This window comes from Canis lupus, chromosome 30 (assembly GCF_011100685.1).
Source record: "Canis lupus familiaris isolate Mischka breed German Shepherd chromosome 30, alternate assembly UU_Cfam_GSD_1.0, whole genome shotgun sequence".
In the NCBI taxonomy this organism is placed as follows: Eukaryota; Metazoa; Chordata; class Mammalia; order Carnivora; family Canidae; genus Canis; species Canis lupus.
This window is the reverse complement of record NC_049251.1, coordinates 34,295,368-34,319,336: the sequence shown is the minus strand read 5'-3', so window position 1 is coordinate 34,319,336 and position 23,969 is coordinate 34,295,368. Positions and strand designations below refer to the sequence as shown.

Sequence of the window (23,969 nt, the reverse complement as noted above, 5' to 3'; positions counted from 1 at the left end):
CCCTCTGACCCTTTCAGTCTAAGAGGGGCGTGCTTTTAGGTAGTGAACTCCGCAGTGGGTGGATAGAATGGGGCTCTGTTCCTGCAGTCAGCCTGTCCCCTCCCCCCGACACCTCATTTTCCTTTCCTGCCACCCGGATTTCCCAGCGAGCCTCTGGCCTTAAAAAGTCATAGCCAGCGTTTTATTTGTAGCGGTGACCTTACGGGGAGACCCCCAAAATTTAACGAGCTGCCTCGGCAAGGGTAATGTGACTTTTACAGCCTGTTGAGGGGCAAGGGGAGATTTGCATAATGTTCCAAGGGGGATTAGGTGGCTGGGGGTTGCCATGGCAACCCCACGGGGATGAATTGAGAATTTTTCCTCCTGGCGGGGAGTTGGCCAATGGAGTCTGGGAAGGTGGGGGAGGGAGGCAGAGGGTTATCTGAGGGGAGGGAGGGGAGGGAGGAGACCGAGAGGACGGAGGGCCTAGGGATGGATGGTGGGGGAGTGGCGCCTGGGATGAATGGGCAGTGTTGGGGGAAGGTCTAATCTGCAAAGGCTTTCCCTGTTCTGTCTACACAAGCAAGCTCTTTGAGGGCCATCCCCTGGAGTGGGGGTGGGAGGCAAGCAGAGTTTAATGTGTTTGGGAACCAAGAAATTAAAGTGAACAAATATTTAAAGATTATTGGATCTTGTTAACAGGAAGCCCGGTGGATGGAAATGGAGAGTCTGAGAAATGAAAGTCGTAGAGTCTGAGAGCCAGGGAGGGACTTGGCCGTCACCTAGGCCCAGGTCTCTCCCATGGAGTGGTGTCTAACCCTGGGTCCCTGTTGGGTCACTGTGGAATGCTCCTAAGGACGGAGTGCTCGCTCTCACACAGCACCTGATGCATCTTTGAGAGCTCTGATGCTTATACTGCACCCAAATCTGCCTCCTTCATGCAGTGGGAACTGCGGCCAGAGTGCAGGACAGATCTGGGACCGGAGTGCAGGGCTCTAGACTTGGTCTTGCCAGCTCTTTGCAGGGTCCGTGGCCTAGATGCCTCCTCTCTCGCCTCCCCCGCCCCCACGCTCTTCCCTCTTGCTCAGCTTCGCCATTCCCAATGCCCTTACTCCCTAGACTCTTGGAAGAAAGGGCCAGAGATTTCTGGTAGGCAGAGAAAAAGGAGGGTGGGATTCCAGGGGGGCACGTGGAAGAGGGTCACATCCCAAGCCCCGGGACCCCAGACTCTCTTACCTTTCACCTGTCTTAGCTGGGTGGGGGCAAGCACGTCATACGTTCACCACCTGCCTCATCTGTGTGAAGGGCTCCTGGGCTAGCGCACAGAGTGCCAACATCCCGTGCCCTCCCTCAGGAGCCAGATCCTCAGGGTCACACTGGGCTGGGCCTTTGCTTGTATCAAGCCCTCCTGGCATAAAGAATTCAGCAGGCTTCCTCAGAAGGCATAAATATTTAATGGCATTGTAGTTATATATAATTTGATCAATATGTCAGTGCTAAAAGGGCCTTTATGGAGGCTCACCTGTCATTGAGTGATCTGTGATGTAAACCCTCCCAGCCCCTCCAGAAGCAGGGGCCATTATCTCCCTGGGCTGCTAAGTGGATCATTTATTTGCCCCCTCCTTAAAGACGCTGGTACTGGCTTCCTCTAGAGCCCGCGGCGGGGATGGAGCGGGGTCGCGAGCCTGCCTTTTGCCAGGAGGTCGCCCTCGTCTTTGTCCCTGGCCTGCCTTCCCACTTGCTTTATTTCAGAGCTGTCCAAGCTCAGTGTGGGGAGAAACTGCCTGGCAGGGAATTTCATGTTATAGTCGAATAATTGAGGATCTATCAATTTAGAATTGCCTGGGACATGCAATGGGATATTTTAAGTTAAAATTACTCTGGCGCATTGTTCCAGAATCTTCCAACATTTGATTGCTTTGTGGTCATGGCACCCGGCTGCCATAGCCGCCTGCTGCACAGCCCCCAACTTGCCCTTGTGTCCCTCTGATTTTAATTCAAGATGAAGCAGACTCACCGTGCACATGCCAGGACTTGAGTCAGATAACTGGGTAAAACCTGATTAAAATTCGAGAACCCCAGAGTGGACCGAGGCCCCACCCCAAATACACATGGGTTTCTAGAGGAGCAACCCAACCCGAGGCCCCAGCGGGCAGGACGAGCCCTTCCTACAGTGGCCTGCTTGACACTGACCCATGAGATGCGCCTGCTTTTGAATGGTTTGTGCTGTGAAGACCGGTCCTGGGGATGGAGCCCAGGCCAGCGGCACCCCAGCCGTGTCTTGAGGTGGCTTGGGTGCCACGTCTTGAGGTGGCTCGTCTCTTTCTCTTTCCCATCATCCCTTCTGCTCTTGCCAGGCCGCCTCTGTATTACTGAGCTATATGGACGAAGGATAGGTCACAGAGCCATGCAGGGAGGGGTAGCAGGCTACAGCTCTAAATGACAGCTCCTGGATCTTACAAAGTCACCGCGTGGCCACTCTGTTCTGCACACAAGGGGATTGAGACCCAGAGGAGGGAAGCAATTTCCTCAAAGCCACACAGCTAGAGGGAGGCAGAGCTGGGGGGAGAAGCCAGGTTTGTTCTGTGAGGCTTTGGGTCCTATCATGCTCTTTGCAGTGGCAGGGTTTTCCCTCTCCTTGTTTTCATTTGGCTGAGGTTAAAATGAGACGGAGGGTACAGACCACGGGGCCGTTTAAAATAAATAGCAGGGGGCAGCCCTGGTGGCTTAGTGGTTTAGCGCTGCCTTAGGCCCAGGACCTGATCCTGGAGACCCGGGATTGAGTCCCACGTCGGGCTCCCTGCATGGAGCCTGCTTCTTCTCCCTCTGCCTGGGTCTCTGCCTCTCTGTCTCTCTGTGTGTCTCTCATGAATGAATAAATAAAATCTTAAAAAAAAAAAAAATAGCAGGGAGACCATTGGGTGGAAGTGGCCAAGGACCGTGTTGAGTAGTCAGCTACATTTTCAAAAAAAAAAAAAAAAAAAAAATAGGGATCAAAAACTGGCAGGATGCTGTGGGGCTAGGACCAAGCGCAGAGTCCAGCTCCCCCCCTTCAGCGTCCCGGGTCCGGGGCCCAGGGCTGGTGAGCCGCTGGACTGCACCGTGCACGTGGGAGTGTGGTCAGACCTGAAGTTCCAGAATGTTCAAGCCCCCTCGGTTTCACAGCAAAATGTTCGCCGGTCCTGCTTTCATGCGACGATCATCACGCACACAGGAGCTGCTAAGGCGCGCTGAGCAGATTGTTCTTTGGGAAATTACACTTGCCCCCCACTATCTTTGTTCCGTCATTTATTAGCCTAACAACCCCGCCGGAGACGCGGGGCAGATGTTACTCTCTGCGCCCAGTTGGGAGCACAGATTCCGAATCTCACAGGGTCTCTGGGCACGTTCCTCCCCGAACCGCTTCGTCTGTCTGCGTCTGCTAGACGAGCTCCTTCGAGATGTTTTGCCACCAGCCAAGCTGCCTTCTTTGAACCGCACTTGAAAAGAAACTTTCAAAGGCCGCACCCGCCTCCCCAGACACCTCTTTGCAAAGGCTGCGGTCTTCCCTGCCACTGGCACTTACCTTCTCCCAGGTCCCCATCTGAGGATCTGGCTCCGAGGAGGCCGTGGCTTTGCGCGCCCCACGCGGAGGGCAGGCTGGGGAGGAGGCCGGAGAACCCGGTGCCCGGCATTGCCAAGGGGCGCCTTCCCGCGTGCCATCCAGTCCCAGTTTGTGATTTGTGACCTGTCCCAATTGTGGAAGTCACATGTCTTGATCCCCCTCCACCCCCTACCCCTTGGAAGTGGATGTTTAGGGCTTGTTTGAGTTGGACCAAATGCTGTTTTAACAGCTGTTCTCATCGGAAATGCTGTCAATGATTAACCCTGATGGTAGCTTTCCTTTCAAAAATACTTCTCTGAGCTCTCTCAAAATGTCGAAATTGGGTTCCCCGGTAGGAAGTCGTTGGTGAGGTTGCCTCATTGCGGGGCAGGCGTCATTTCCCCATCTGAGGTGTGAAGATGGTCGTGGCCAGGTCCTTCCTCGGAGAGTTCCTCTGTGAGTGCACACCTGGGAGGTGCTTGGGAACAGCTGGGGAGGTTGTTGTTGCTGTCTGGCCAGCGTGTATTTCCAGGAGCTTCCCCTTCATGGCCACCACCCCCCCAAAAAAAATCAACGTTAAAGAAAAGTCATTGATGAGGGCCTAGTCTTCCCATTCATTCCTTGATGCAGCAGTGTGCCGAGCCCGTTCCCAGGGTGGGGTGGCCCACGGAGAGATGGGTGGGGCTCACTCCCTGCTTCTGCCTCCCGCCCCCTGGGAGACCAGCTGGGGAGTGGCACTCCGCAGAAGGCCTTAGCCATGCAGTGACAGCTGGGAGGGGAAGGAATGTGCGTGCTTTCCACCCCCCCAAACCCAGGGGCAGGGGAGCCCTGGTTCACTGTAAGCGCTCTCCAAGTACACAGCCCCCACCCCCGTCCTGCCCGCCTCCTTGCCCTGTGTCATGCTGTCTTATGCAGCCAGTCCTTCCTTGAGTTCTGGCCCAGGATATCCCCGGCCTCCAGAAGGTTCCCTGTCTGCGTGGGGTTGTTCTCATGCCCTTGTTGGATGTTTGTGGTGTTGGGAGGTGGGTGACGGAGGCAGGAACTGCTTCCAGTGGAGTGGATGAGGGGAGACTGGGAACTTGCTCTGAGCCACCCACGTGGCTTCTGAGGGCCAGTGGTGGTCACCTGGTGGCCTGGATGCCAAGCCTGGAACTGGGCACATCCATGGGAAAATCTCAGCAGGTCTCTTTTCCTCATGGCCAGAGGATGCTGGGCGCCCGACCAAGCCCTGCAGGAAGATCCCACCTGTGGGAAGCCTGTGGCCACATGTTTGCTAAAGGGTACGAGGAGGGGCAAGGCCAGCTACTTTTCATTTTTTGCCTGGAATCGCCAAGACCCTGACACATGACCTGTTTGCTGGAGGAAGTAAGCGACAGATGGGAACCCTTTTATAACCACCCACCCCAGAGGTTGTGCAAGTATAGTTGCTGCGTTGGCCAAAGTAATGGGAAGGTCCAGGGCCGGCCTGCCTTCCTGGCTCAGGGGTGGGAGCAGCAACCAGAGACCCACCAAATGGCCTTGCAGTTGGTTTGGCTCCGTGGCACTACCTCACCCAGTTGGTGAAGGGCCACTGCCCACCCACCTCCTAGTTCTATTTTGTTTTGTTTTGTTTTTAAAGATTTATTTATTTATTTTATAAGAGACACAGAGACATAGGCAGAGGGAGAAGCAGGCTCCCTGCAGGACTCGATCCCAGGACCCCGGGACCATGCCCTGAGCTGAAGGCAGGTGCTCTACTGCTGAGCCACCCAGGCCTCCCAGTTTTGTGTTTTGTTTTTCATATATCCTGTTCTGATGGGGCACATCAACATGTGACAGTCGAATGACCGTGTTGCCCTATGTAGGTTTGGACTGAGATGCAGACTAGCTGATTGTCCTAGAGCTCCTGCCATATATGACCCCTTCCCCATTATCAGTTGAGGGAAAGATGAGCAGAAATGAGAAAGGATCCTGCATTGGAGAAGAACTCTTTCCACTTTCTTAGACTAATAATTTATGCAGTAATTAACTTAGTAATCTTCTAGATCCCTTACAGTGTACATGCTGGGCATGTAGTGGGTGAAGCCCGGGGATGGTGCTAAAAACCCTACAATACAACAAGGAAGTATTGGGCGTCGATATCAACAGCACTGAGGCTGAGAAGCCCTGGTGTCCAGTGTCCTTACTGGAGCATACCCAGCATGTGCAAATCTGGCACTAAGGCCCAGAGGGCTCACCTAGGGGAATACTCCCTCTCCACCCTGGAATTTGGAAGTGGGATCCATTATTGGCAGTCAGTGGGTTTTCTGGTCCTTTCAAATGAAGAATTATTCCACCCTAGATGACAGAGGGCAACCCTGGCCCTCTCCTGAGGATCGGAGTGTTTAGGAGGGAGTAGCAATCCCTGGTCCCCACCCAGGAGGCCCTCACGTAGTGGGGCCTGTCTATATGAGAGCCTGCCACTGACCAGCAGCCTCGGGATGTAGGGCCACACAAAGCCCATCAGTTTGGTTGATGGCCTATCTCTTCACCACCCTGAGGCATCCCCATTAGTGCCTGCGAGTCCGAGGGAGATGGGGGTGCCAGCCCCAGAAATTCTCCCAGGGTCCGGGTTCTGTTTGTAAGCCTTCAGACGGCATTGTTTGTATTTTAAGTGCACAAGGATTTCTCATCGAGCATCATTTGACATGCAGATGATCACAGATTTTTAAAGGCTGTTGTCATGGTTTTGTCTCTGGAAGATTGCTGTGTGCTGATGAGAGCCTTGAAGCCGGAGTTGAGTTGGGACCTCAGTCCTGGCGGCCTGAGGATTCAGCAGGAGATGAAGGAAAGCAATCCTGAGCCGTGTCTGTCAGGGGGCCTGGGCCTTCCTGTCTGGACACAGTTAACCATTCGGCACCCCTCTTTTTCTTATCCTTTCCTTTCTTTTCTTTATTTTTAAAGATTTTATTTATTTATTCATGAGAAACACAGAGAGAGAGGCAGAGGCACAGGCAGAGGGAGAAGCAGGCTCCATACAGGGAGCCCAATGTGGGACTCTATCCCAGGACCCCCGGGATCATGCCCTGAGCCAAAGGCAGATGCTCAACAACTGAGCCACCCAGGCGTCCCCTCTTTTTCTTTTAAAACCGCTCTTGATCTGAGACTGAGGGTTCACATAGGACAGGGCAGCAGATCAGACAGGTTGATCTTTATCTAAATGTGACATTGGCTGGAATATTGGGGGTGGAGCAGAGAATTGGTCAGCTCATGATCAACCTCTCCGAAGGATTAGGGTTCCAACGAATTACCTCCTGAACAGCTTTTTCAAGAAGGCAGTGCTTTACCCTAAAAAATGAAACGTTGATGATGGGATGTCGGGCCGGGTGGGGGAGACATCAGCCTGGTTGGGGAGAGGCAACGTGAAACGTGGAGCGGGGCAGGAGGCCCTCTAAGGCACCTGTGGCCAGGTCTGATGGTGACCCCCCAGGGAGCCCTGTGGCACATGTGGCTTTGGGGGCTTCCCGTCACCTCCTGCTTTGTCTGTCTTGCTGTTGCCATTGGGCAGCACCGCCGTGTGCTTCACTCCCATAATAGATTTTCCTGGGGTGTGCATTGGGGGGCGGGAGCAGGGGGCGAGGGTTGTTCTTGTTTTGTTTTGCTTTGTTTTTAATTAGGGCTTCCATCAAGAGCCGACTGTATATTCTGAACCAAACACGTAGACCACCTCTGATAGGAAATTGGAGCACCACAAAGTGTAGGCAGCCTGGCAGGGGGAGGGCTGGGGATTATTTAGCAAGGCTCCTGGCAGGCGGCCAACCGAGGGGGGAGAGCATGGAGCCCCTCCCGGGGTCTGCGGTTTCGGGGGAGTTTGCGCTTCTACCTGTGTGACATTTCGGCGATTTGATTTATTTGCCTGAGCTTCACGCGGTCTCCTCTTCTTTTGCAGACAGAGATTGCGAAGAGATTGAACACGATTCTAGCACAGATCATGCCTTTTCTGTCACAAGAGGTAAGACCTTCTTTAACCGTGTCCTCCTTGTCTTTCCAATGCGTGCAACCCGGGGCTGGCGGGGTCTCCCTGGAGCCCCAGCCCCTCTCCGTTCATATGGACTGAAGCTGACAACTTGGGGATTTGTAGAAACTTCTCCAGCACGTCAGAGGGAGCATTTGGGTGTTCTACTGCGGTAGAACTAGTTCTCTGCCGCTGTCTGAGACCACGGAGGAGGGTAGCAATGGGCAGCGGGTGCCCTCTTTGCCTCCCACCCTCATTCCCATTCAAACCAGCATTCCCAGCCTCTGCTTCCCTGTGACCATCTCCCACACCTGGAAATGTCTAGGAGCAAGAAGCTTGGCCAGATGGTGCTAAGGGGCAGAGCCTATAAACGGAACGAGTACCCAAGGGGGAGCCTAGCCTCTAGGACAGAGCATCCCCCCTAGAGGCACGAGCAGTCAATACTAATACCTTCCGAGGGACACCCCCTGACCTGAGGCCTGGACCAGGCCAGTGGATGGTGAGACAAGGGCAGCATCTCCAAGGACGTCCCTTAGTGTAGGTCAGACAGGTGAGCTGCCTGAGAAGGGTCTGATCCTGGCTAGCAGAGCTCACTCCAGCTGGCGCAGGCCCTGCTTCCTCTGCCCCCTCAGGCGCTGTGACCACCTCCACTCCCTCCCTGGACTCCTAGGTCTCTGAGTCAGAGGGGCAACCGATAAATGATTGAGTCCGTGTCAAAACACGATATAGTGACGTCCTCGAGCTTATGGCCTAGTAGGGGGGATAGCTGCCTACGAAGCAGGTGCTATCCCAAGGCCAAAGGGAATGAACGCACCAAAAAAATACCTTCTTTTAAAATCAACTTTATTTTTTAGAGCGGGTTTAGGTTTACAGCAACCCATGAGTGGAAGGTACAGAGATCTCCCCTGTTACCAGCCTCTCGCACCTGCGTGGTGTATGTGTTGCAGTGATGAACCTGCATTGACACCTCGTCATCACGCTCAGTCCTTGGTTTATATTAGGGTTCCTCGTGCCACTTTTTTTTTTTTATCTTTCTAGACATTTTCATCTTTCTCTTTACTTAGCTAGGGATTGGGTTTCTATAGATTTACACACTTTTCTTCTGAACTCCTTGAACATAAATCCTGACTCACCACTCACTCGTCTAGCTGCGTCTCCTAAATACGGGAACGCCCCTTCTAAGGGATGAATACCATCGCCGCATTTAGAAAACTAATAATGAGGAACATCCTCTCATAGCCAGCTCGTATTCAGAGGCGCAGGAGGAAGGTTTTTTGTATGTGTAGAGGGAGGTGGGTGACTGTTGGCCATCCTGGGGGCTCATTTCTATTTTACCTTAAAACAGGTGTCTGGGAAGTAATACATGTTCACTGAAACGTGTCCCACCTGTTTGGAGGACGTCCTCTGCCTCGGGCGGGGGCTGCGTCGCTGCCCGTCGCGAGCTGCCCTCCCTGTGCCCCCTTTAGGTGGGAAGGCAGTGCATCTAACCCAAACTCCCTATTCCCTCCAGCACCAGCAGCAGGTGGCGCAGGCAGTAGAACGTGCCAAGCAGGTCACCATGACGGAGCTAAATGCCATCATCGGGGTACGTGGACTCCCCAATCTGCCTCTCACCGTGTGTATAGCCCTTTTATTCCTCTCATTTACCATAACCAGAGATCGACCCTGACCTTAGCTGGCCTCAAAGAAGGGCGGCCCCAGGGCTCCGGCTTCCCATGGGCTTGGACCCATTTGGGGCTCTCTCTCCCCATTAGCTCCCCAACTGCCTCCTGCTCCTCCAAATTGAAGGGTTGTCCGACATGCCCCAAATCCACCTCTAAACTCATCAGCCCCAACCTCCCCCTGCTTTTGATGTCCCCACCATTGAGGGAGGCGGGCCCTGAGGTAACCCTCACACCCAGCCTCCTCCTCAAGCCTCCCGGGGGGCCTGTCCGCCCTGCGTCCCCTCCCTGGCAAAGGTCTGCCCTTCTTTGGCCACCTGGGATCAGAACTGTCTCTGCTGTACTGTTGATCTGAAATGTGCTGTGGAATTTGGGTTTGGGTCTCGTGCCATGCACGGAGCTATCTGGCTGAGCGTTGATCATGCACCCTTGTGAATTCCAGCTGGGGATATTGTAGGAGTCCTGTCTCACTCACTGGGAGCAGGAAAATGCCCAAGGGGGGATTTGTGAGGTCCACATGTGGTAGGACCCCCCCCCCCCCCCCCCCCCCCCCCCGGTGAAAGGAGGAAGCCCGATCTCTCCTCTTCTGCGTCCCAATCTGGCTCACATCTTTAATGCACTTCTTGGATTCACATAACGTCTTTCTCCTGCTTTGGTGTGAGGCTAAGGACATTTAAGATCAGCAGCTGAGGAGAAACTGTTTTTTCATGTGACTTTGGGCAAGGCTCCTAGCCTCAGGTATATCCGTCCACCTTTTGTCCCTAAAATGAAGGGAGTAGGTAAGATCACTGCTTCCCACTTCCATCCACAGACAGCTATAGGTCAGGGCCCCCCAGCAGGGGCTTCTGAACAATGTAGATTCCGGGGACTCTTGCTCCGAAATTCTTTTCCATTAGGTCTGAGGGTGGGACTGGGAGTCTGTGTTTCTGAAGTTGTTCAGGTCATTCCGAAGGGTAGTCAGGCTTGGGAAGGAAGCAGTGGCCCAAATGGCTAAGGTCCCATCAGCCCTAACATTCTGGGACCCTGCTTGGTCCTCATTTCTCTTTTGTTCTCATGTGAGATGTTTTTTTTTTTTTTTTTTTTTTTTCTCCAAGGTGGAACCAGAGGTCCCAGAGTGTTGCGCGTGGGTGGGATGAATGATGACAGTTGGGTTTTTGGTCTGGGGCAGAAACCATGAGACACGCATTCTAGTTACGGTTCTTTTCCTGTGTGACCTTGGCAGGACCTGCCTCTTCGCGGGCCTCAGTTTCCGTATCTAATAAAAGAGGGAATTCACCAGTTCATGTCGCTTGCCCAGCAGTGCTAGGAGGCTGGGGTCAAGGTGGCACAGGGCTGGTGGTGGCTCCCACTGCTCCATCCCGCTGTTGGCACCTGTGGCGGGTACGTGGCTCTGTCCCCGTCTCCGTCCAGTGACAGCTGCTGAACGCTGCCTCGGGAGGGTGTGGGAGCTTCGCCGGGTCTGAAGCCGGGCAGTGCTGGGGAGGAGCAGAGTCCAGAAAGGGGAACATGAGTTAGTGGTCAGTGTCTTTAGCTGTTGAGCGGGGAGGCAGCACCCCAACAGGGAAACCATAGTCTCGTGACGTCTACTGTCTTCCTGAGGTCAGCCAGCCCGGGGTTCTTCAGCCTGGACGCTGCGAAGTTTGGGGCCAGACACTTTGTCGTGGGGCCTGACCTGTGCATGGTAGGATGTCCCCAGCAACCTTGGCCTCTACCCACTGGATGCCAGTGGCAGCCCCCACACACCGCTGTGACTCCCCAGAGTGTCTCCAGACATGCCAGATGTCCCCAGAGGTGGCAGGATGGCCTCTGCTGGAGAAACCCTGATCTTGCCAAAGCCCTCGATTTACAGAGAGGGGAAGTGATTCGAGGACGGTCACGTAGTGTCCAGGACCTCAGCCTCAGGGACCTGTCCGCCGCTGGCTTGGTGGCTCTCTGAGAGCGGTGGACGGGAGACACGGGGGTGGGAAGTGCACCGAGAGTTCTGTCCTCCTGAAACGTCACCCCTCCCAGCTCCTCGTCCTACCCCCCGTCCAGGCTGAGCCCTCCCATCCACGCAGTGGCCACAGCGGGTCCCCTCTCCCGCTCTGCCTCCCTCTTTGGAATTAAAATCCTCTTAGGAAAATAACTTTTTTTTTTTCCTCTGAATTCAAAGAAAAGAGTGAGATTGGGGAAGAAGTGCTGCTTGGATTAGCTCCACTTCCTTTAAGTAGTATTTAGGAAGCTACAAGTTAGGTCAAGGCAGCTCGAGGCAGATATTGGAATTCAATTAAAGCCAACGAGTGGGGCCTGTGACCCCCATTTCCAAGGTAATTGCTTCTCGGGCTCGGAGTGAATGCAGCCGTCGCCCTGTCATTAAGCAGGCGGCCGTCTAATCGCCGCGCCTGACGGAGCCTCACAAGGCAGGAATTACGGACAGCTGAGGCAGGCTCGGCTGGGGAGCCAGGCCTCACTGCACCCCGCGAAGGGGCGGCCTGGCTCGCAGGGGAGGAGCGAGCAGAGCAGGCTGGGGAAGGTGGGTGGAGGCTGGGGCGGCAGGGCAGGGCCTGGGCCCAGCAGGAAAGGGCGACGGAGGGAAGGGCCCGGGGGGGGGCTCTCGGTAGCGGCTGGTGGTCTGTCCCCCCAGCCCCGTGGTGCTGTTGGGTTTGCCGGTCTGGGGGGAGAAGCAGCCCGGCCCCCTGGCTCCGGGATTGAGGCTTTGGGCTCGTGCCTGCTTCATCTGGTGTTGATGGCTCTCTTGGGCCCGGGGTGGAAGGACTCTGAGGTCGCCGCTTGGCTCGACAGTTCGGTGTGTCTGGTGCAGGCACCTGTCGTGGCTTATTCATCCCGTGGAGTAGAGTGCTTCTAGGGCCTCCTGGGGCGGAGGACGCGATCCAGCATCAGGTCGGTGTGAAGGGAGAGTGGCAGTTGGGGGGAGCCCAGGCTTGCTGGCCAGCGCCACCCCCGACCTGCCACTGGGGAACTCCGGTATCCCCCAGAGGAAGGCAGGTCCGAAGATGCCTCTGTGCTGGCCAGGGCCTGGCAGACAGACCCCAGTTATTGCAGGCCCCGTCCTCTTCTAGGCCGTTTGTTGTTGGGAGAGGAATCTGCAGAGGGTGAGGATCCCTGTGCATGAGGGGGGTTTCGTCCCTGGAGCAGCATCTTGCAGAAGGCATTCCTAGGCAGATTGTAGATCCTGTGAGCCGACCTAGCAACCACTACCAGAACCTTCTTTTACATCCCTCTGTGTTGGTCCAGGGTCGTTGAACCTGATGGATGGAGGGACTCTTACCCTTTTTGCCCCCAGACAGTTTGGTTTGCATTCTCTTGGAGATTTATTAGTGGGAGACATAACAGTGTTGACTTGATTTATTTTATTTTTTTTATTTTTTTGAGCTAGGGGGTGGAGTGAGGAGGAGGAGGAGGAGGAAGAGGGAGATTGTAGCTTGTCACAGACAACATGGTATTTCGAAGCCATGCCTGAGGGCTTTGCATTCACTCTGGGATGTAGATGCACGGGATTCACTTGACTGAGTTTTCCACGAGGAAGAAGGCAGAGAGAGAGCATGTTCCAGAATACATCAGGTTCTTTCAGCCCGGCAGCGTGCTGGGGAGAGGGCATGCTGGCTCCGGGTCCTGGCTCTGCTTGGCTCCTCGAGCGCATCCCCGTGTCCGAAATAGAGTAGCAAGGGTTGTTGGGAGCTCTGAAAGCTATTAGAGAGCACAAGAGCTCAGTTCAGCGCGGGGCTGCGGGGCCCACCAGCCACATAGGTAGAAGGAACGGGGAAGGCCCAGGGCTCCTGGGAAGGCAGGAAGTGTTCATTTTATGCAGTCAGAACTCTGTGCTTCCTCTGGTGGGTGTCCTCAGTGGGGCTTGGCTCTGGAAATGCTTAGGCAACTTCGCTAAGTTTAACCCAAATCATGAACCTGAGAAGTGAAGCATTAAATCAGCCAGCAAAGGCATTAAAGCGTGATGTGCATAATCCAATTACACGTACTCTGGGAGGAAGATCCTCCCCATCAGCCTCTCCTGTAAGAGGCCCTACCTTCTGAGCACAGGGCGCGGGCACTTGACACACGCGTGGAAGACGGGGATACACTTAGAGCCCGTGGGACACATTCTTTGACCATGCTTGTGGTCTGGCCTGAAATATTACAGGAGGGACCAGTACTCCTGGGTGGGCTCGGTTCCAGGCACTTAGCCCCCTCTTTGGGGGTTGGAGGTGGAGCATCGGATGGAGGAGTGTATTGGAAGGAGTCATGGAAACCGGAGATGGGCTGCAGCAGAGTGGTTAGCTCAGTCCCTTCTTGGAGGGTGGATTTGATTCCATTTCTCCCCACTTGTCACCCCCCCCACTCACATGGTGCTGTATTTCAGCCCATCGTCCTCTGAAGTCAGGGACGCGCCACAGGGGATTGAAGTGCAGCCTGGAGACAGCCGGTCGCGCACCGCCTGCCTGCCTGCCTGCAGAGGCAGGGGCCATGACATGGGACAGCAAGGCAGGTGCATCGTTGCCAGCCAACTCCCCCTGCCCTGCCGGGGAGAAAATTTTGTTTCACTCTCTTGCATCCGAGACTGTGATGAGCAGACGCCACGCCCAGCAAGCGCTGGCATCTGCCCTAGCCCCAAGAAGAGATAAGCCTTGGAGGTTGGCTCTTATGTCCCTACTCCCTGGAGCCTGCCGGCCCCTCCTGACTGTGCCTTCGAACCATACAAAGGACGCCTCTTTCTGGTTGTGCTTTTGTACTTGAAGATGAGAAGTATATGGAAATTTCCTTTTCCTCTGTTGCAAAGAAGACACTGATGTCTGACATACTACGGCAGTAAACTGCCCCCCCGCCCCCCCCCCAGGCTTGGAAGCTCCGCAGCTTTGAAAGCCACGGTTCTCCAAACGGCCACCATAGCCTTTGTTCTGAGTTTCTCATGCCGGTTTGCAGGATCACATTTCCAGGAAGCAGGACACTCCGCTGTGCTCCTTGTCCCCATGAGCTGTTCTAGCTGTATCTCAGCAGGCCTTGGATAAGAGGCACAGATCTGGGAGGTGGATGGTCACTTTTGGACAGAGCTGCTCTGCCGACTTAACTTCCAGCCTCTCTCCCTTGTCTGCCTTTTCCAACATTATCACGTACTTACCCAGTGGAAGTGCTGTGAGCAAACAAGCCAGCCGCCACTGGAGGTGCCAGGACAGAAAATACAAGGTTCCCATCTTCCTGGAACTCACAAATTGGCAAGCATCCCATAAAGATGAAAGAAATGGTTATATTTGTGATTCATGCATCGGTTTTTGCTAACGTTAACTGAGTACCTACTCGGCCTTGACATGCAGCATAATGCATGTGGTCCTCGCACGATGAGAAAACCAAGGCCTGGAGACTCGGTCCACGGACTCCTCTAAGGTCTCGCGGCTGATAAAGGGTAGAGCTGGACGCCTGCCTTAGCTTGTCTGGCCCCGGTGTCTGGGCTGTTAGGACTCAGCAGGGAGACATCGGTGCTGACCAGGAGGATGGGGAGGGCTTCCAGAGGAGGAGGCATTTGAACTGGGCAGGGCGTCCAGAAGGTTGGGTAAGAGCAGAGCTTCCGCGGTAAGGTAGGAATTGAGGTATTTGGAATGGTTCAACTGCGTCTCTCCCTGGGCACAAATTGGTAGCATCAGATTTATTCATGGAGGGAGCCAGCCTTATACCCTTGCAGCTGCTTTCCCTGAAGCCCTCCTCCTCCCGTCTCCCTCCAGCGGTCTTACCGGCTGTGCACTGTAAAAAGTGGATTAAATACCTCACTCCTTGCTTTCTGAGATTTTATGAAATAGTTAACACTGGCAAAATTAAAGGGCCTGTCAGCAACTGGTCTAAAACCACAGTGTTGCTGGCGGAGACCCATTTTTTAAGACTGGGCGTGTAGATAGAGTTGGATGGTTGGCCCACACCGGGGAATGATGGGTAGCCATTGGGAAGGACGTGTTAATCTGTACAGAACAGCCTCAAATGAAAATCCAGTTGTGTAGTAGTAGTAGTAGTAGTAGTAGTAAGGTTGGCAAGAGCCTATTTATTTAGGAATACGTTTACCGTTTGTAGATTTTCGTAAAGGAAAATTCTAGAGAGTGGGATGGAAGGGTAATTTTTTAAGAGCGATATTTTTATCCATACTATATGTAATATATTCTGACCACACATTTTTTCCTTCCTGTAGTAAGACCTAACAAATTATAATTTGTTTAAAGAGAAAAGGTAGGGGAGGTCAGATGTAAGCCTCTGGGTCCCAAGAAGAGCCTGAGTCACTGGGCTGGGCTGGGCTGGGCTGGGTCTCTGCCTGGGGTCCCCTGGCTGGGCTTTGTTTCTGTGCTGGCATTTTGGGGCAGATCTGGGGTCAGTGCCCACCAGCCGCTTCCATAAATCATCCAATAGTAGCTGTCCCAGCTCTGAGCGATGGCCACTGGTTCCGGCCTTTAACCCAGAGTTGCAAGAAAAGCCCTCGGGGGGGCCAGGGGGTGGTGGTGGCCATGGTTGGCTTTAGCTTGCAGGTGAGCCCAGGTTTGCAGTTTGCAGCATAGTTGAGGGGAGAGTAAGGTTCTTAGGACCCCCTGACTGTAAAACTTAACTGCATTAAGTTAAGTTAGGGCCTCCCCTCCAACCAGAACTGTAGACCTTCCCCCGTGTTCTCCTGTCTGCCAGCCGTGGCCTCTGAGCCAAGTTTATACTGACAGGCAAGCTTATCAGATTTTCACTCTCTGTCATCCCTACCAGCTCTTCTTGCTTTGGGGGGTCTCCTTAAGAACACACTTTGGATAAGAGGGGTGGTTGACAGATTTGAGTCCAGATCTCTTGCGCTAGTGGTTGAACCTGGCTGGTTCCAGCCCTCTCCGTGTCGGTTTGCCATCTGTAAAATGGGCACAAACCCTCCTTTGCCACCTGGGGCGCAAGGGTCAGAATATTTGGGAAGTGCCACACACTCACTCGGGCATCCAGTAAATGTTGGTTCCCTTCTCTTGTGCTCACTGAGGTAAATATCAGCATACCCAAGGCCCCAGCCACTCCTCAGAAGTATTTGGCTGCGGTGTAACCCGCCCCATAATTCCTGTGGTTCTTGGCACAAAATTAAGAACGATAAGATAAAGGTCGTTTTGTAGCGGCTGCTGGGGAGGGAACCAGGCTGCCCATGCCAGTCCGTTGGGTGTGGAATGCGGAGGGGAAAGAGAAATACCCTAGGGCTAGTGTGACCAGGGGTACCTGGGGCCTCAGGGAGCCGCGGAGCAGAAGCCTGGCCTGGGGATTGTTACCGTTAATGTCCGTGATGATGACTGTACAGAGCTTGATGCAGGTGTAGGGATTTTAGAACAGTGCAGGGCCCGTTGTAAGGCCTCTGGTGAATGGTAGCTGCTGTTAGGAGATCACTCAGGAGTAGCCTGCCTGAGGTCACACAGCTAGGAACTACCAAAGCTGGGATTTGAATCCTGGGCTGTCTAGATCCAAACCTCCACTCCTGTTCCTCCGTTCTCCGCTCTGATGTCCGGAGAGATTAGCTGTCATTCCGCTGGCCCCAAGCTCCCCTTGACCTCGGAAATTTTCTTCTATGGCCTGGCCCTGGCTTCGGCTAGCCGGTCTGGAGTTCCTGAGAATTAGGGAGGTTTCCCAGGATACGGGCTCAGGGTTGGGAGCCACTGGCTGTGAATGTTCAAAGGCATGCAAGCATGAGCAAGTGTGACGGCTGACTTAAAATTGGACACCCCCCCCCACGCCCCAGAGAGGGAGCCCTGATGACTCTTTGGTTTTTAAATGCATGCTGTATTTATCTCAGGCTTGGAAATGCACCCTGAGGAATTCGTCCCAAAACTGGAGGGGTGGGGGAGGGATAGGTGGAGAGTTTGAAGACCGACATCTTGTGCCTTAATTGCCCTCAGTTAACGGACTTCCTTCAGCCAGAAAGCATGTGGACTGAGCTGGGGGCAGAGGTTTGGGAGGGCATCCCCGCCCCCCCGCCCCCCCGCCCCCACCTCCAGCGGCCTCCCCCGCTGTCCCTGCTCAGCTGTGCTCACCACCCACTTCATTGCAGCAACAGCAGCTCCAGGCACAGCACCTCTCCCACGCCACGCACGGCCCCCCGGTCCAGTTACCACCCCACCCATCAGGTCTCCAGCCTCCAGGGATCCCCCCGGTGACGGGGAGCAGCTCCGGGCTGCTGGCGCTCGGTGCCCTGGGCAGCCAGGCCCACCTGACGGTGAAGGACGAGAAGAATCACCATGAACTAGACCACAGAGGTGCGGCCCAGAGCTGGGGCAGAGGGCGGGGCTGGGGTGGGGGGGCCTCCGGTCGGTCCTCCTGCCAGGGGACACAGCAAGTGTTGTCAGCCTGGGGCCAGGAGTTAGCAAAAGATTAGGTGCCATCTGTTGAATGCCTAGAACATGGAAACCAGAGCCCCACCCTCCAATCCCTGCTCCGTGGCAGGCGGTCTCTGTTCCGGAAGAACTCTCCAGCACCCTCCCATCACCTAGCTACACGCTGCCCATCCTTAAAGGGCCAGCCCAGTCCTATTCCTTCAGGACGCCTTCCAGTCTGTGCTGGGGGCCTTTTTCCAATTCCCATCAGCGTTGAAGAGCGAGAGTTCCCCAGAATGAGCCCTTGGTTGCCATCCTCCTATATCCTACCCCTGGAGGAGGTTTCATCATTAGTCCTCAAAGAACAGGGGCCAAGATCCTGGCTTTTAACTTAGCATATGTGTCCCACCAACGCGGGTGCCTTGGGAAAGGTACACAGTTGGCGTTCGGGGAGAGAGCTGCAAGTCGACGGCCTTTGAGCAGAAGTAGCGATCTCGCTATTGCAGGGAGGTGGTTGGAAAGACTTGGAAATGGAACCCCAGCCTCCTTCACCAGGCCCTCGCCAGGAGGACCCCGGGGGGCCCAGGAGGGCTTGGTTTGTTGGGGAAGGACACCGTCATGGCTCCCTCGCAGGCCGATTTCAAAACTTGCCACTTCATGTGGCCTGCCCTTAGATATTGTTTCCCAGGTTTTTTTTGTTTTTTTTTTTTTAAGATTTTATTTATTTATTCATGATAGACATAGAGAGAGAGAGAGAGAGGCAGAGACACAGGCAGAGGGAGAAGCGGGCTCCGTGCAGGGAGCCCGACTCGGGACTCGATCCCAGGACTCCAGGATCAGCCCCTGGGCCAAAGGCAGGCGCTAAACTGCTAAGCCACCCAGGGATCCCTGTTTCCCAGTTTTATTGAGATATAGTTGACCTACAAAATTGTGTAAGTTGCAGGTGTACACCATGATTTGGTTGGCCCGTAGCTACCAGGGCATAGGGCCAGTGCCTTCCAGGACCCCCGGGTGCCACCCCATCCGGCCCAGGCCAGGGCGCGCTAGGGTGGTAGCAGAACCTGGGAAGCAGACCATGCTGTATGTCCACTTGGCGGAGGAAGAGGGGCTCCGCACAGCAGAGAGGGGAATCGGGGAGCTCGTGCTCGGCTGCGCAGAATAATCCGGGGCTTCTCTGCAAAGACCTGCAGCATGGCGTTAGTTAAAAAACAAAAACGCCTCCCACGGTTCCTTTCTTTGTTTTTTTCTCAATCCCCAGATCCCAATCCCCAGATCCGCTAGGTGTTCTGCGTAGCATGACCCTTTCCAAACTTGTGGCTTGCAAAAAGGGCTGACCGATAATCTCCGTGCCCTTCTTGGCATGTCAGGGAGAGCCAGGCCACAGGCCCCCACCCCACCCGGGACTGCTGGCCAAGGGGGGAGCATTGGGAATGGGGGGGGTTAATTTTCAAAGTGGGAAACGTCACCTAATGGCCCTGCCTTGGCTGGCCCACAATGACTCAGAGGGCTAGGACTGCTGCCCATTTTAAAACGCATGAACTAGCAAAGCATAGAAGCCAGCTGCATGAGACTGATCTTTTTCCCTTTTTTTGTCTTTTTTTTTGTCTTGGGGGGGCCTGTCCCTCCTCCTGTCCGGGCCTTCGGTCCCCGAAGAAAGAGAATCCAGCGCGGTAAGTGTCAGCACTTGGGAGCCTTGGAGTGTGTTTGGGGTGCTGGGAGGAGGAGGAGAAGGAGGGGGAGGAAGAGGGGACCGCGTGGGGTCCTGGAGGGGTGGGGTGGTGGTTGTCATGAAACAGGAGTTGCCACCTGCTGAGAGTGACCTTCCGTTGGGGGGAACCTGTCATCTCTCCAGGCTTCCCTTCCATCATTTGGCAAACGGGTAGCTTTAAGTGAGCTCTAACCCTCTTTTTTAGGAGAGGTGATTAACCAGAGAGGGCAGCTGGCCAGTCCGTGGAGTCCCCGGGCGGCCCAGGGCCCTGTGTCCTGGGCAGGGTTGCTTCCCTCCTCCCAAGCGGGCAGCCTCCCCTATGATCCTATAACTCCCCACTTCCTCCAAACGCCTGAGGTTTCTCCTTGCTCTGGGCTTTAACTTGGTTTAAGAAAGTGCTAGCGAGCAAGCATTAAGGCCAGGCTGTCTGCGTGTCTGCCAGCTTTGAGATTTGTTGTAAATCTTTCTGATCACACTGAGGCTCAGAGGTTCTGTTTCAAGTGAATAAGCCTTCTGAATAAGCGCAGTGGAGTCTGGATAAAAAAAATCCTCCAGCGATTAGCAAAGCTATTTTATTCCTCATCGCTGTCCTTGTATCTGGGGCCATCTAATCTGTTAGGATGGCTTTGGTTATTACCTCGTGTTAAGTAGGGACTTGGAAGGTCAGGCAGTTAACTAACCATCTAGACGGCAGCCTCCTCGGGCAGCTCCCTCCCGACCCCCTTCCCTCCCGGCCCTCCACCAGGCTGACTTTTTTAACCTGCCAATTAGCAACAGTGCTCTCTCTTCCCCTCTCCACCTGCCCATGTGCTCAGGAATCCGGGTGCACGTTTGGGCCCGGCGATGGCTAGGTACGTTGGGAAGGGAAAAACTGAAGCTGAAAATCCGTTTTGATTGCTTTTAAGTAAATGTTGATCCTCAGGAGGTGGCATTTTTGGGGAGGTGTTTGGCCTCGGTGAGAGTGGAGGCTGGACTGGACCTCCTCCAGGCCTGGGGTCTGGTCACCCAGGGGGACCCACTTCATGGGACGCCCGGTCTCGGAGCTTCAGTGTCTGTATCTGGGACACGTGCATATTCCTACCCAGCCAGCCTTGTAGCAGAACCCAGCATCAGGAGGTAACCCGGTTAACAAGTAGCCGCTGCGAGTGACACGGGGGTTTGAGGCCCGACACCCTCTGTCTTCACATTGTCGTCCTCCCCATTGCTGTTTGCATTTTGTACCCCAGTCCTCCGTGAAAGCCTTCTGCTGAAAGAGGCCCCCCGGGGAGCCCCCAAGAGCCGAGCTCCCTCGTCCACACCCATGCAGGGCGGGCTGGGAGCCGAGGGGGGCACCCTGGGGTCCCTGGAGAGCCCAGTGAGAGTGAGTCCAGACCCCATCCATCCCGGGGCCCCGGGGCGGGTGAGGCAGCGGCGGGCCTGTGTGCCTGTGGCCCTGGTGGCGGAGGCCGTGCAGCCTGCAGTAAGCAGCCCTCTGCAAACCAGGTTGTCAACAGATGAGGCCCCCGCAGGAAGGACAGGGCCGCGGCCGCGCAGAGCAGGGGGTGGCGGGCAGGGTTGAGGGGGGGACGACGGCTGGACGGGCTGGAAGCGGTCCCAGAGGGGTTAGTCTGGAGTCCAATTAGAGGTAGCTTCATTCATATTTCCTTGCCTCGCCGAAGCAATAAAAAATACTTAGTTTTTTGGCCGCCTGCCAGCCAGAGGCGGGCTGGATCGATGCCGCTAAATGCCTGACATGACTCTCTCCGGTAGCAGCGAGGGTTTTCAGCCTGACTGCAGGAGAAGAAAGGGCTCGCTGTTCTCCCAGCCACGTACCGGGTCGCGAGGAGAAACCCGAGCAGCCGCGGCCCCCTCGCCCTCAGCCGCTTCCCCCTGCCAGGGAGGAGGGGAGAGGAGAGGAGGGGAGGGGAGAGAAGGGGAAGGGGGAGAGGGGCGAGAAGACAGGGGAGGGTGGGGAGAGGGGAGAGGGCCTAGCCTGCTGCTTAGCGCAGTGGCCACCGTCGGAGGAAATGAAATGAAATGCAGCTGATTTTTCCGCCGGGCTCGGGCTCGCAGCGGCTAATTGAATCGCGGCCGAGCGCTCCTGCGCGGCTGCGGGGAAGGCTCGGGAAGGCTGGGGAAGGCTCGGGAAGGCTGGGCCGCGCTTCCATTAGAAGCTCCAATTTTTTTCTTCAAGGCTTGATAACTCTGCCATTTTAATTTGCTTCGGGCAGAAACTTGGCAGGGAAGGGCTGCCCAGAAACCGGCTTAGGAAAGGAAATGAAGTTGTGCGGCTGGCTCCCACACCGCCTCCCCTTCCACCCACCCTGGCCCCCCCAAACGCCGGCTCTGGCCTCCAGGAAAGTGGGGGAGACGGGAGGGGCCTCGGGGTGCCCTTCTCTACCCACGTCCCGCTGCGTCCCCGCCGTGGCCGTGTCCTGCACGTCCGTGCGCGTGGGGATGCGGCTGGACCGGCCTGCATCGCCCTGCGGTCTGGGTACCGTAAGCCCCCGGAGCGGAGACTGGGTCTGGCTCGTTCCTCCATCCCTGGCCCCCCAGCCCCAGGCCCGATCTAGGGGAGGTGCTCAGGAAAAACGGGTGGAAGTAGAGTTTGGTCTCTTAGAAAGGAGCAAACCCCAGCAGGCACCTAGAGAGGCATTGCTTCTGATGCTCTGCGGCCCTGGGGGGCGCGGGTTTGCTGGCAGGTACCCCTAGTGGCGGCTCCTCCCTCCCTGGCCCCGCAGCCCCGTGCAACGTGCGCCGTTCCTGGCACCCCGAGCCAGCCGACCGCCTCCTCTGTGGGGTGTTCTCCTGCCTGCCTTTATGCCTTTTCCACCTTTCAGAGGGAAGAGGCTTCACGAAGTTGCAGGTTTTGTTTCTTTATAACCCTGCTGCTTCGCTGAAGTGGCTGGAGGTCGGGCAGTGGAACAGTAGGACGTGCACGCAAAATGCCAAATTGTCCACCTGCATGTAGAAGGCCCGCCGTCCCCGCTCCCCGTCAGGCTCCCCATTCCGGTCGGGTCCAGCCGATGAAGGATGGCATGTGGCCCCTGTGTGTCAGCAGAGGCCCATCTTTCAAGACTCGGTGCAAATTCTGCTTGTCCCTTCTTCGAGCAGATATACGTGGCCGGCCCAAGGTGGGCGGTGAGGGAGGTGTGATCCGGCCCCCACAGAACAGACAGTCTCACAGGCCAGAAGGCAGAGAGCTCGGTGCAAGGTCCATTCACTTCATGGCAGCATCATGGCTACAGAGGAGAATTGTGCTGCTCCCAGGGCGCCCACCCTTCCGGGGAGGCCCATTCTGGAGAGCTGGGAAGGCTGCTCTGGCGAGACTCCGATGGAGGGGAGCGTAGCAGGACACACACACCTCCACTGACCTCATGGGACGATGTGCACGAAGTGCTCACACTGAATCTCCTTCTTGTTTCCAGAATAACTCCGTGTCGCCCTCAGAAAGCCTCCGGGCCAGTGAGAAGCACCGGGGCTCTGCAGACTACAGCATGGAAGCCAAGAAGCGGAAAGCAGAGGAGAAGGATAGTCTGAGCCGATACGTACGTGTAGGGGCACCGTGGCCACCGCTGGGTCTGAGGGAGCTGGGGTGCGGGACAACCCACAGGCCTGACTCGTGGGTGCGAGTCAGAGACCCAGGGGAGGGTGGGCTGTGAGCACCAGGGCCACAGCCAGGACGGGGAGCGGCTGAGGGGAGAGCTGTGGGCCAGGGCACAGGCAGGCAGGGCGGCCCCGTGCTCCCCTCATGGCCCTCCCAGACCCTGGTCTGCTCCAGGGGGCCGTCCCTGGTACCCCCACACTTTGACCCCACAGTGGGCCAGCCTGTGCAGCATGAGAGCTGAGACCGAGGGAAGGGGGCTATGTGATGCCAGGCCCCGTCCAGCCACGTTGCCGCTTGTGGCCCTGGACGGGTTCCCCAAGTGCCTTGGCTGCATTTCTGGGAGACGAGGCTGATCACGCCTCCTGCATGGACTGGCGGAAGCCCTGACATGAGGCTAGCACACTTCCTTGTCAGTGATGGTGGCTGTGAAGCTTCTGGAAGGAGCCAAGTTAAAGGGGCTCAGAAGTACCGTAACGGGGCAGGTGTGGGTGAGGCAGCCAGGAGGTGTGAGAGGTGACCTGGAACAGGGCCAGGGGCTGGGCGAGCAGAAGGCCCGTATTGATAGACCAGAGAGGAGAAGGCGTGGACTGCAGGGCTTGGCTCTGGCTTCCGATTCCAGCTGGTGGGAGCAGGGGGTGCTTCAGGCTCAGTCTGGGGTGTGGTGAGGGTGGCCCCCTGACCAGCTCCTCTCTCGGGGTGCAGGACAGTGACGGAGACAAGAGTGACGATCTGGTGGTGGACGTTTCCAACGAGGTGAGCACGGACGGGCCCAGGCTACAGTATACTCGGTTTGGGGTGGTTTCAGGCAGTTTCTCCCCTGACTGAGAGCTGCTGGGTCCCAGCCTGCTGTACCAACACTGCTGGCAGCCTGAGCGGGGTGGCGAGGCCTCTGGTGTCGGGGCATCAGGCTGGTCAGGAGGAGGAGGGCAGGGCTTGGCTGCATGGTGGCTGGGGTTCTTGGGATGGAAAACCCGGGGGGAGAGCACAAGCACGCCCCAAAGATCTCCGGCGAGGGCCAGCTCCTGCTCCCCGTGGTCCTCCAGGTCCACTCCATTCTCCCACCACCCCCTGGGACCTTGAGGCTGTAGGGGTCCTGAGGCCCCACTGCCCAGATTGGAGTCCTGAACTTGGGTTTGATCCTGGGCTGGTCACCGTCCCCGACCCCCGCCAGGCCCGTCTCCCATCTGTGGGATG

The 23,969-nt window shown here is 55.9% G+C and overlaps 1 protein-coding gene across 1 annotated transcript in view; it reads left to right on the top strand.

Moving 5' to 3' along the window:
* TLE3 (TLE family member 3, transcriptional corepressor) overlaps positions 1-23,969 on the top strand; it is a 47,035-nt gene that overhangs the window by 13,417 nt on the left and 9,649 nt on the right. Inside the window, 6 exon segments of the mRNA XM_038580847.1 lie at positions 7,470-7,532; positions 9,046-9,120; positions 17,220-17,424; positions 19,135-19,151; positions 22,597-22,716; positions 23,478-23,528. Of these exon segments, the coding sequence (XP_038436775.1) occupies positions 7,470-7,532; positions 9,046-9,120; positions 17,220-17,424; positions 19,135-19,151; positions 22,597-22,716; positions 23,478-23,528 (531 nt within the window).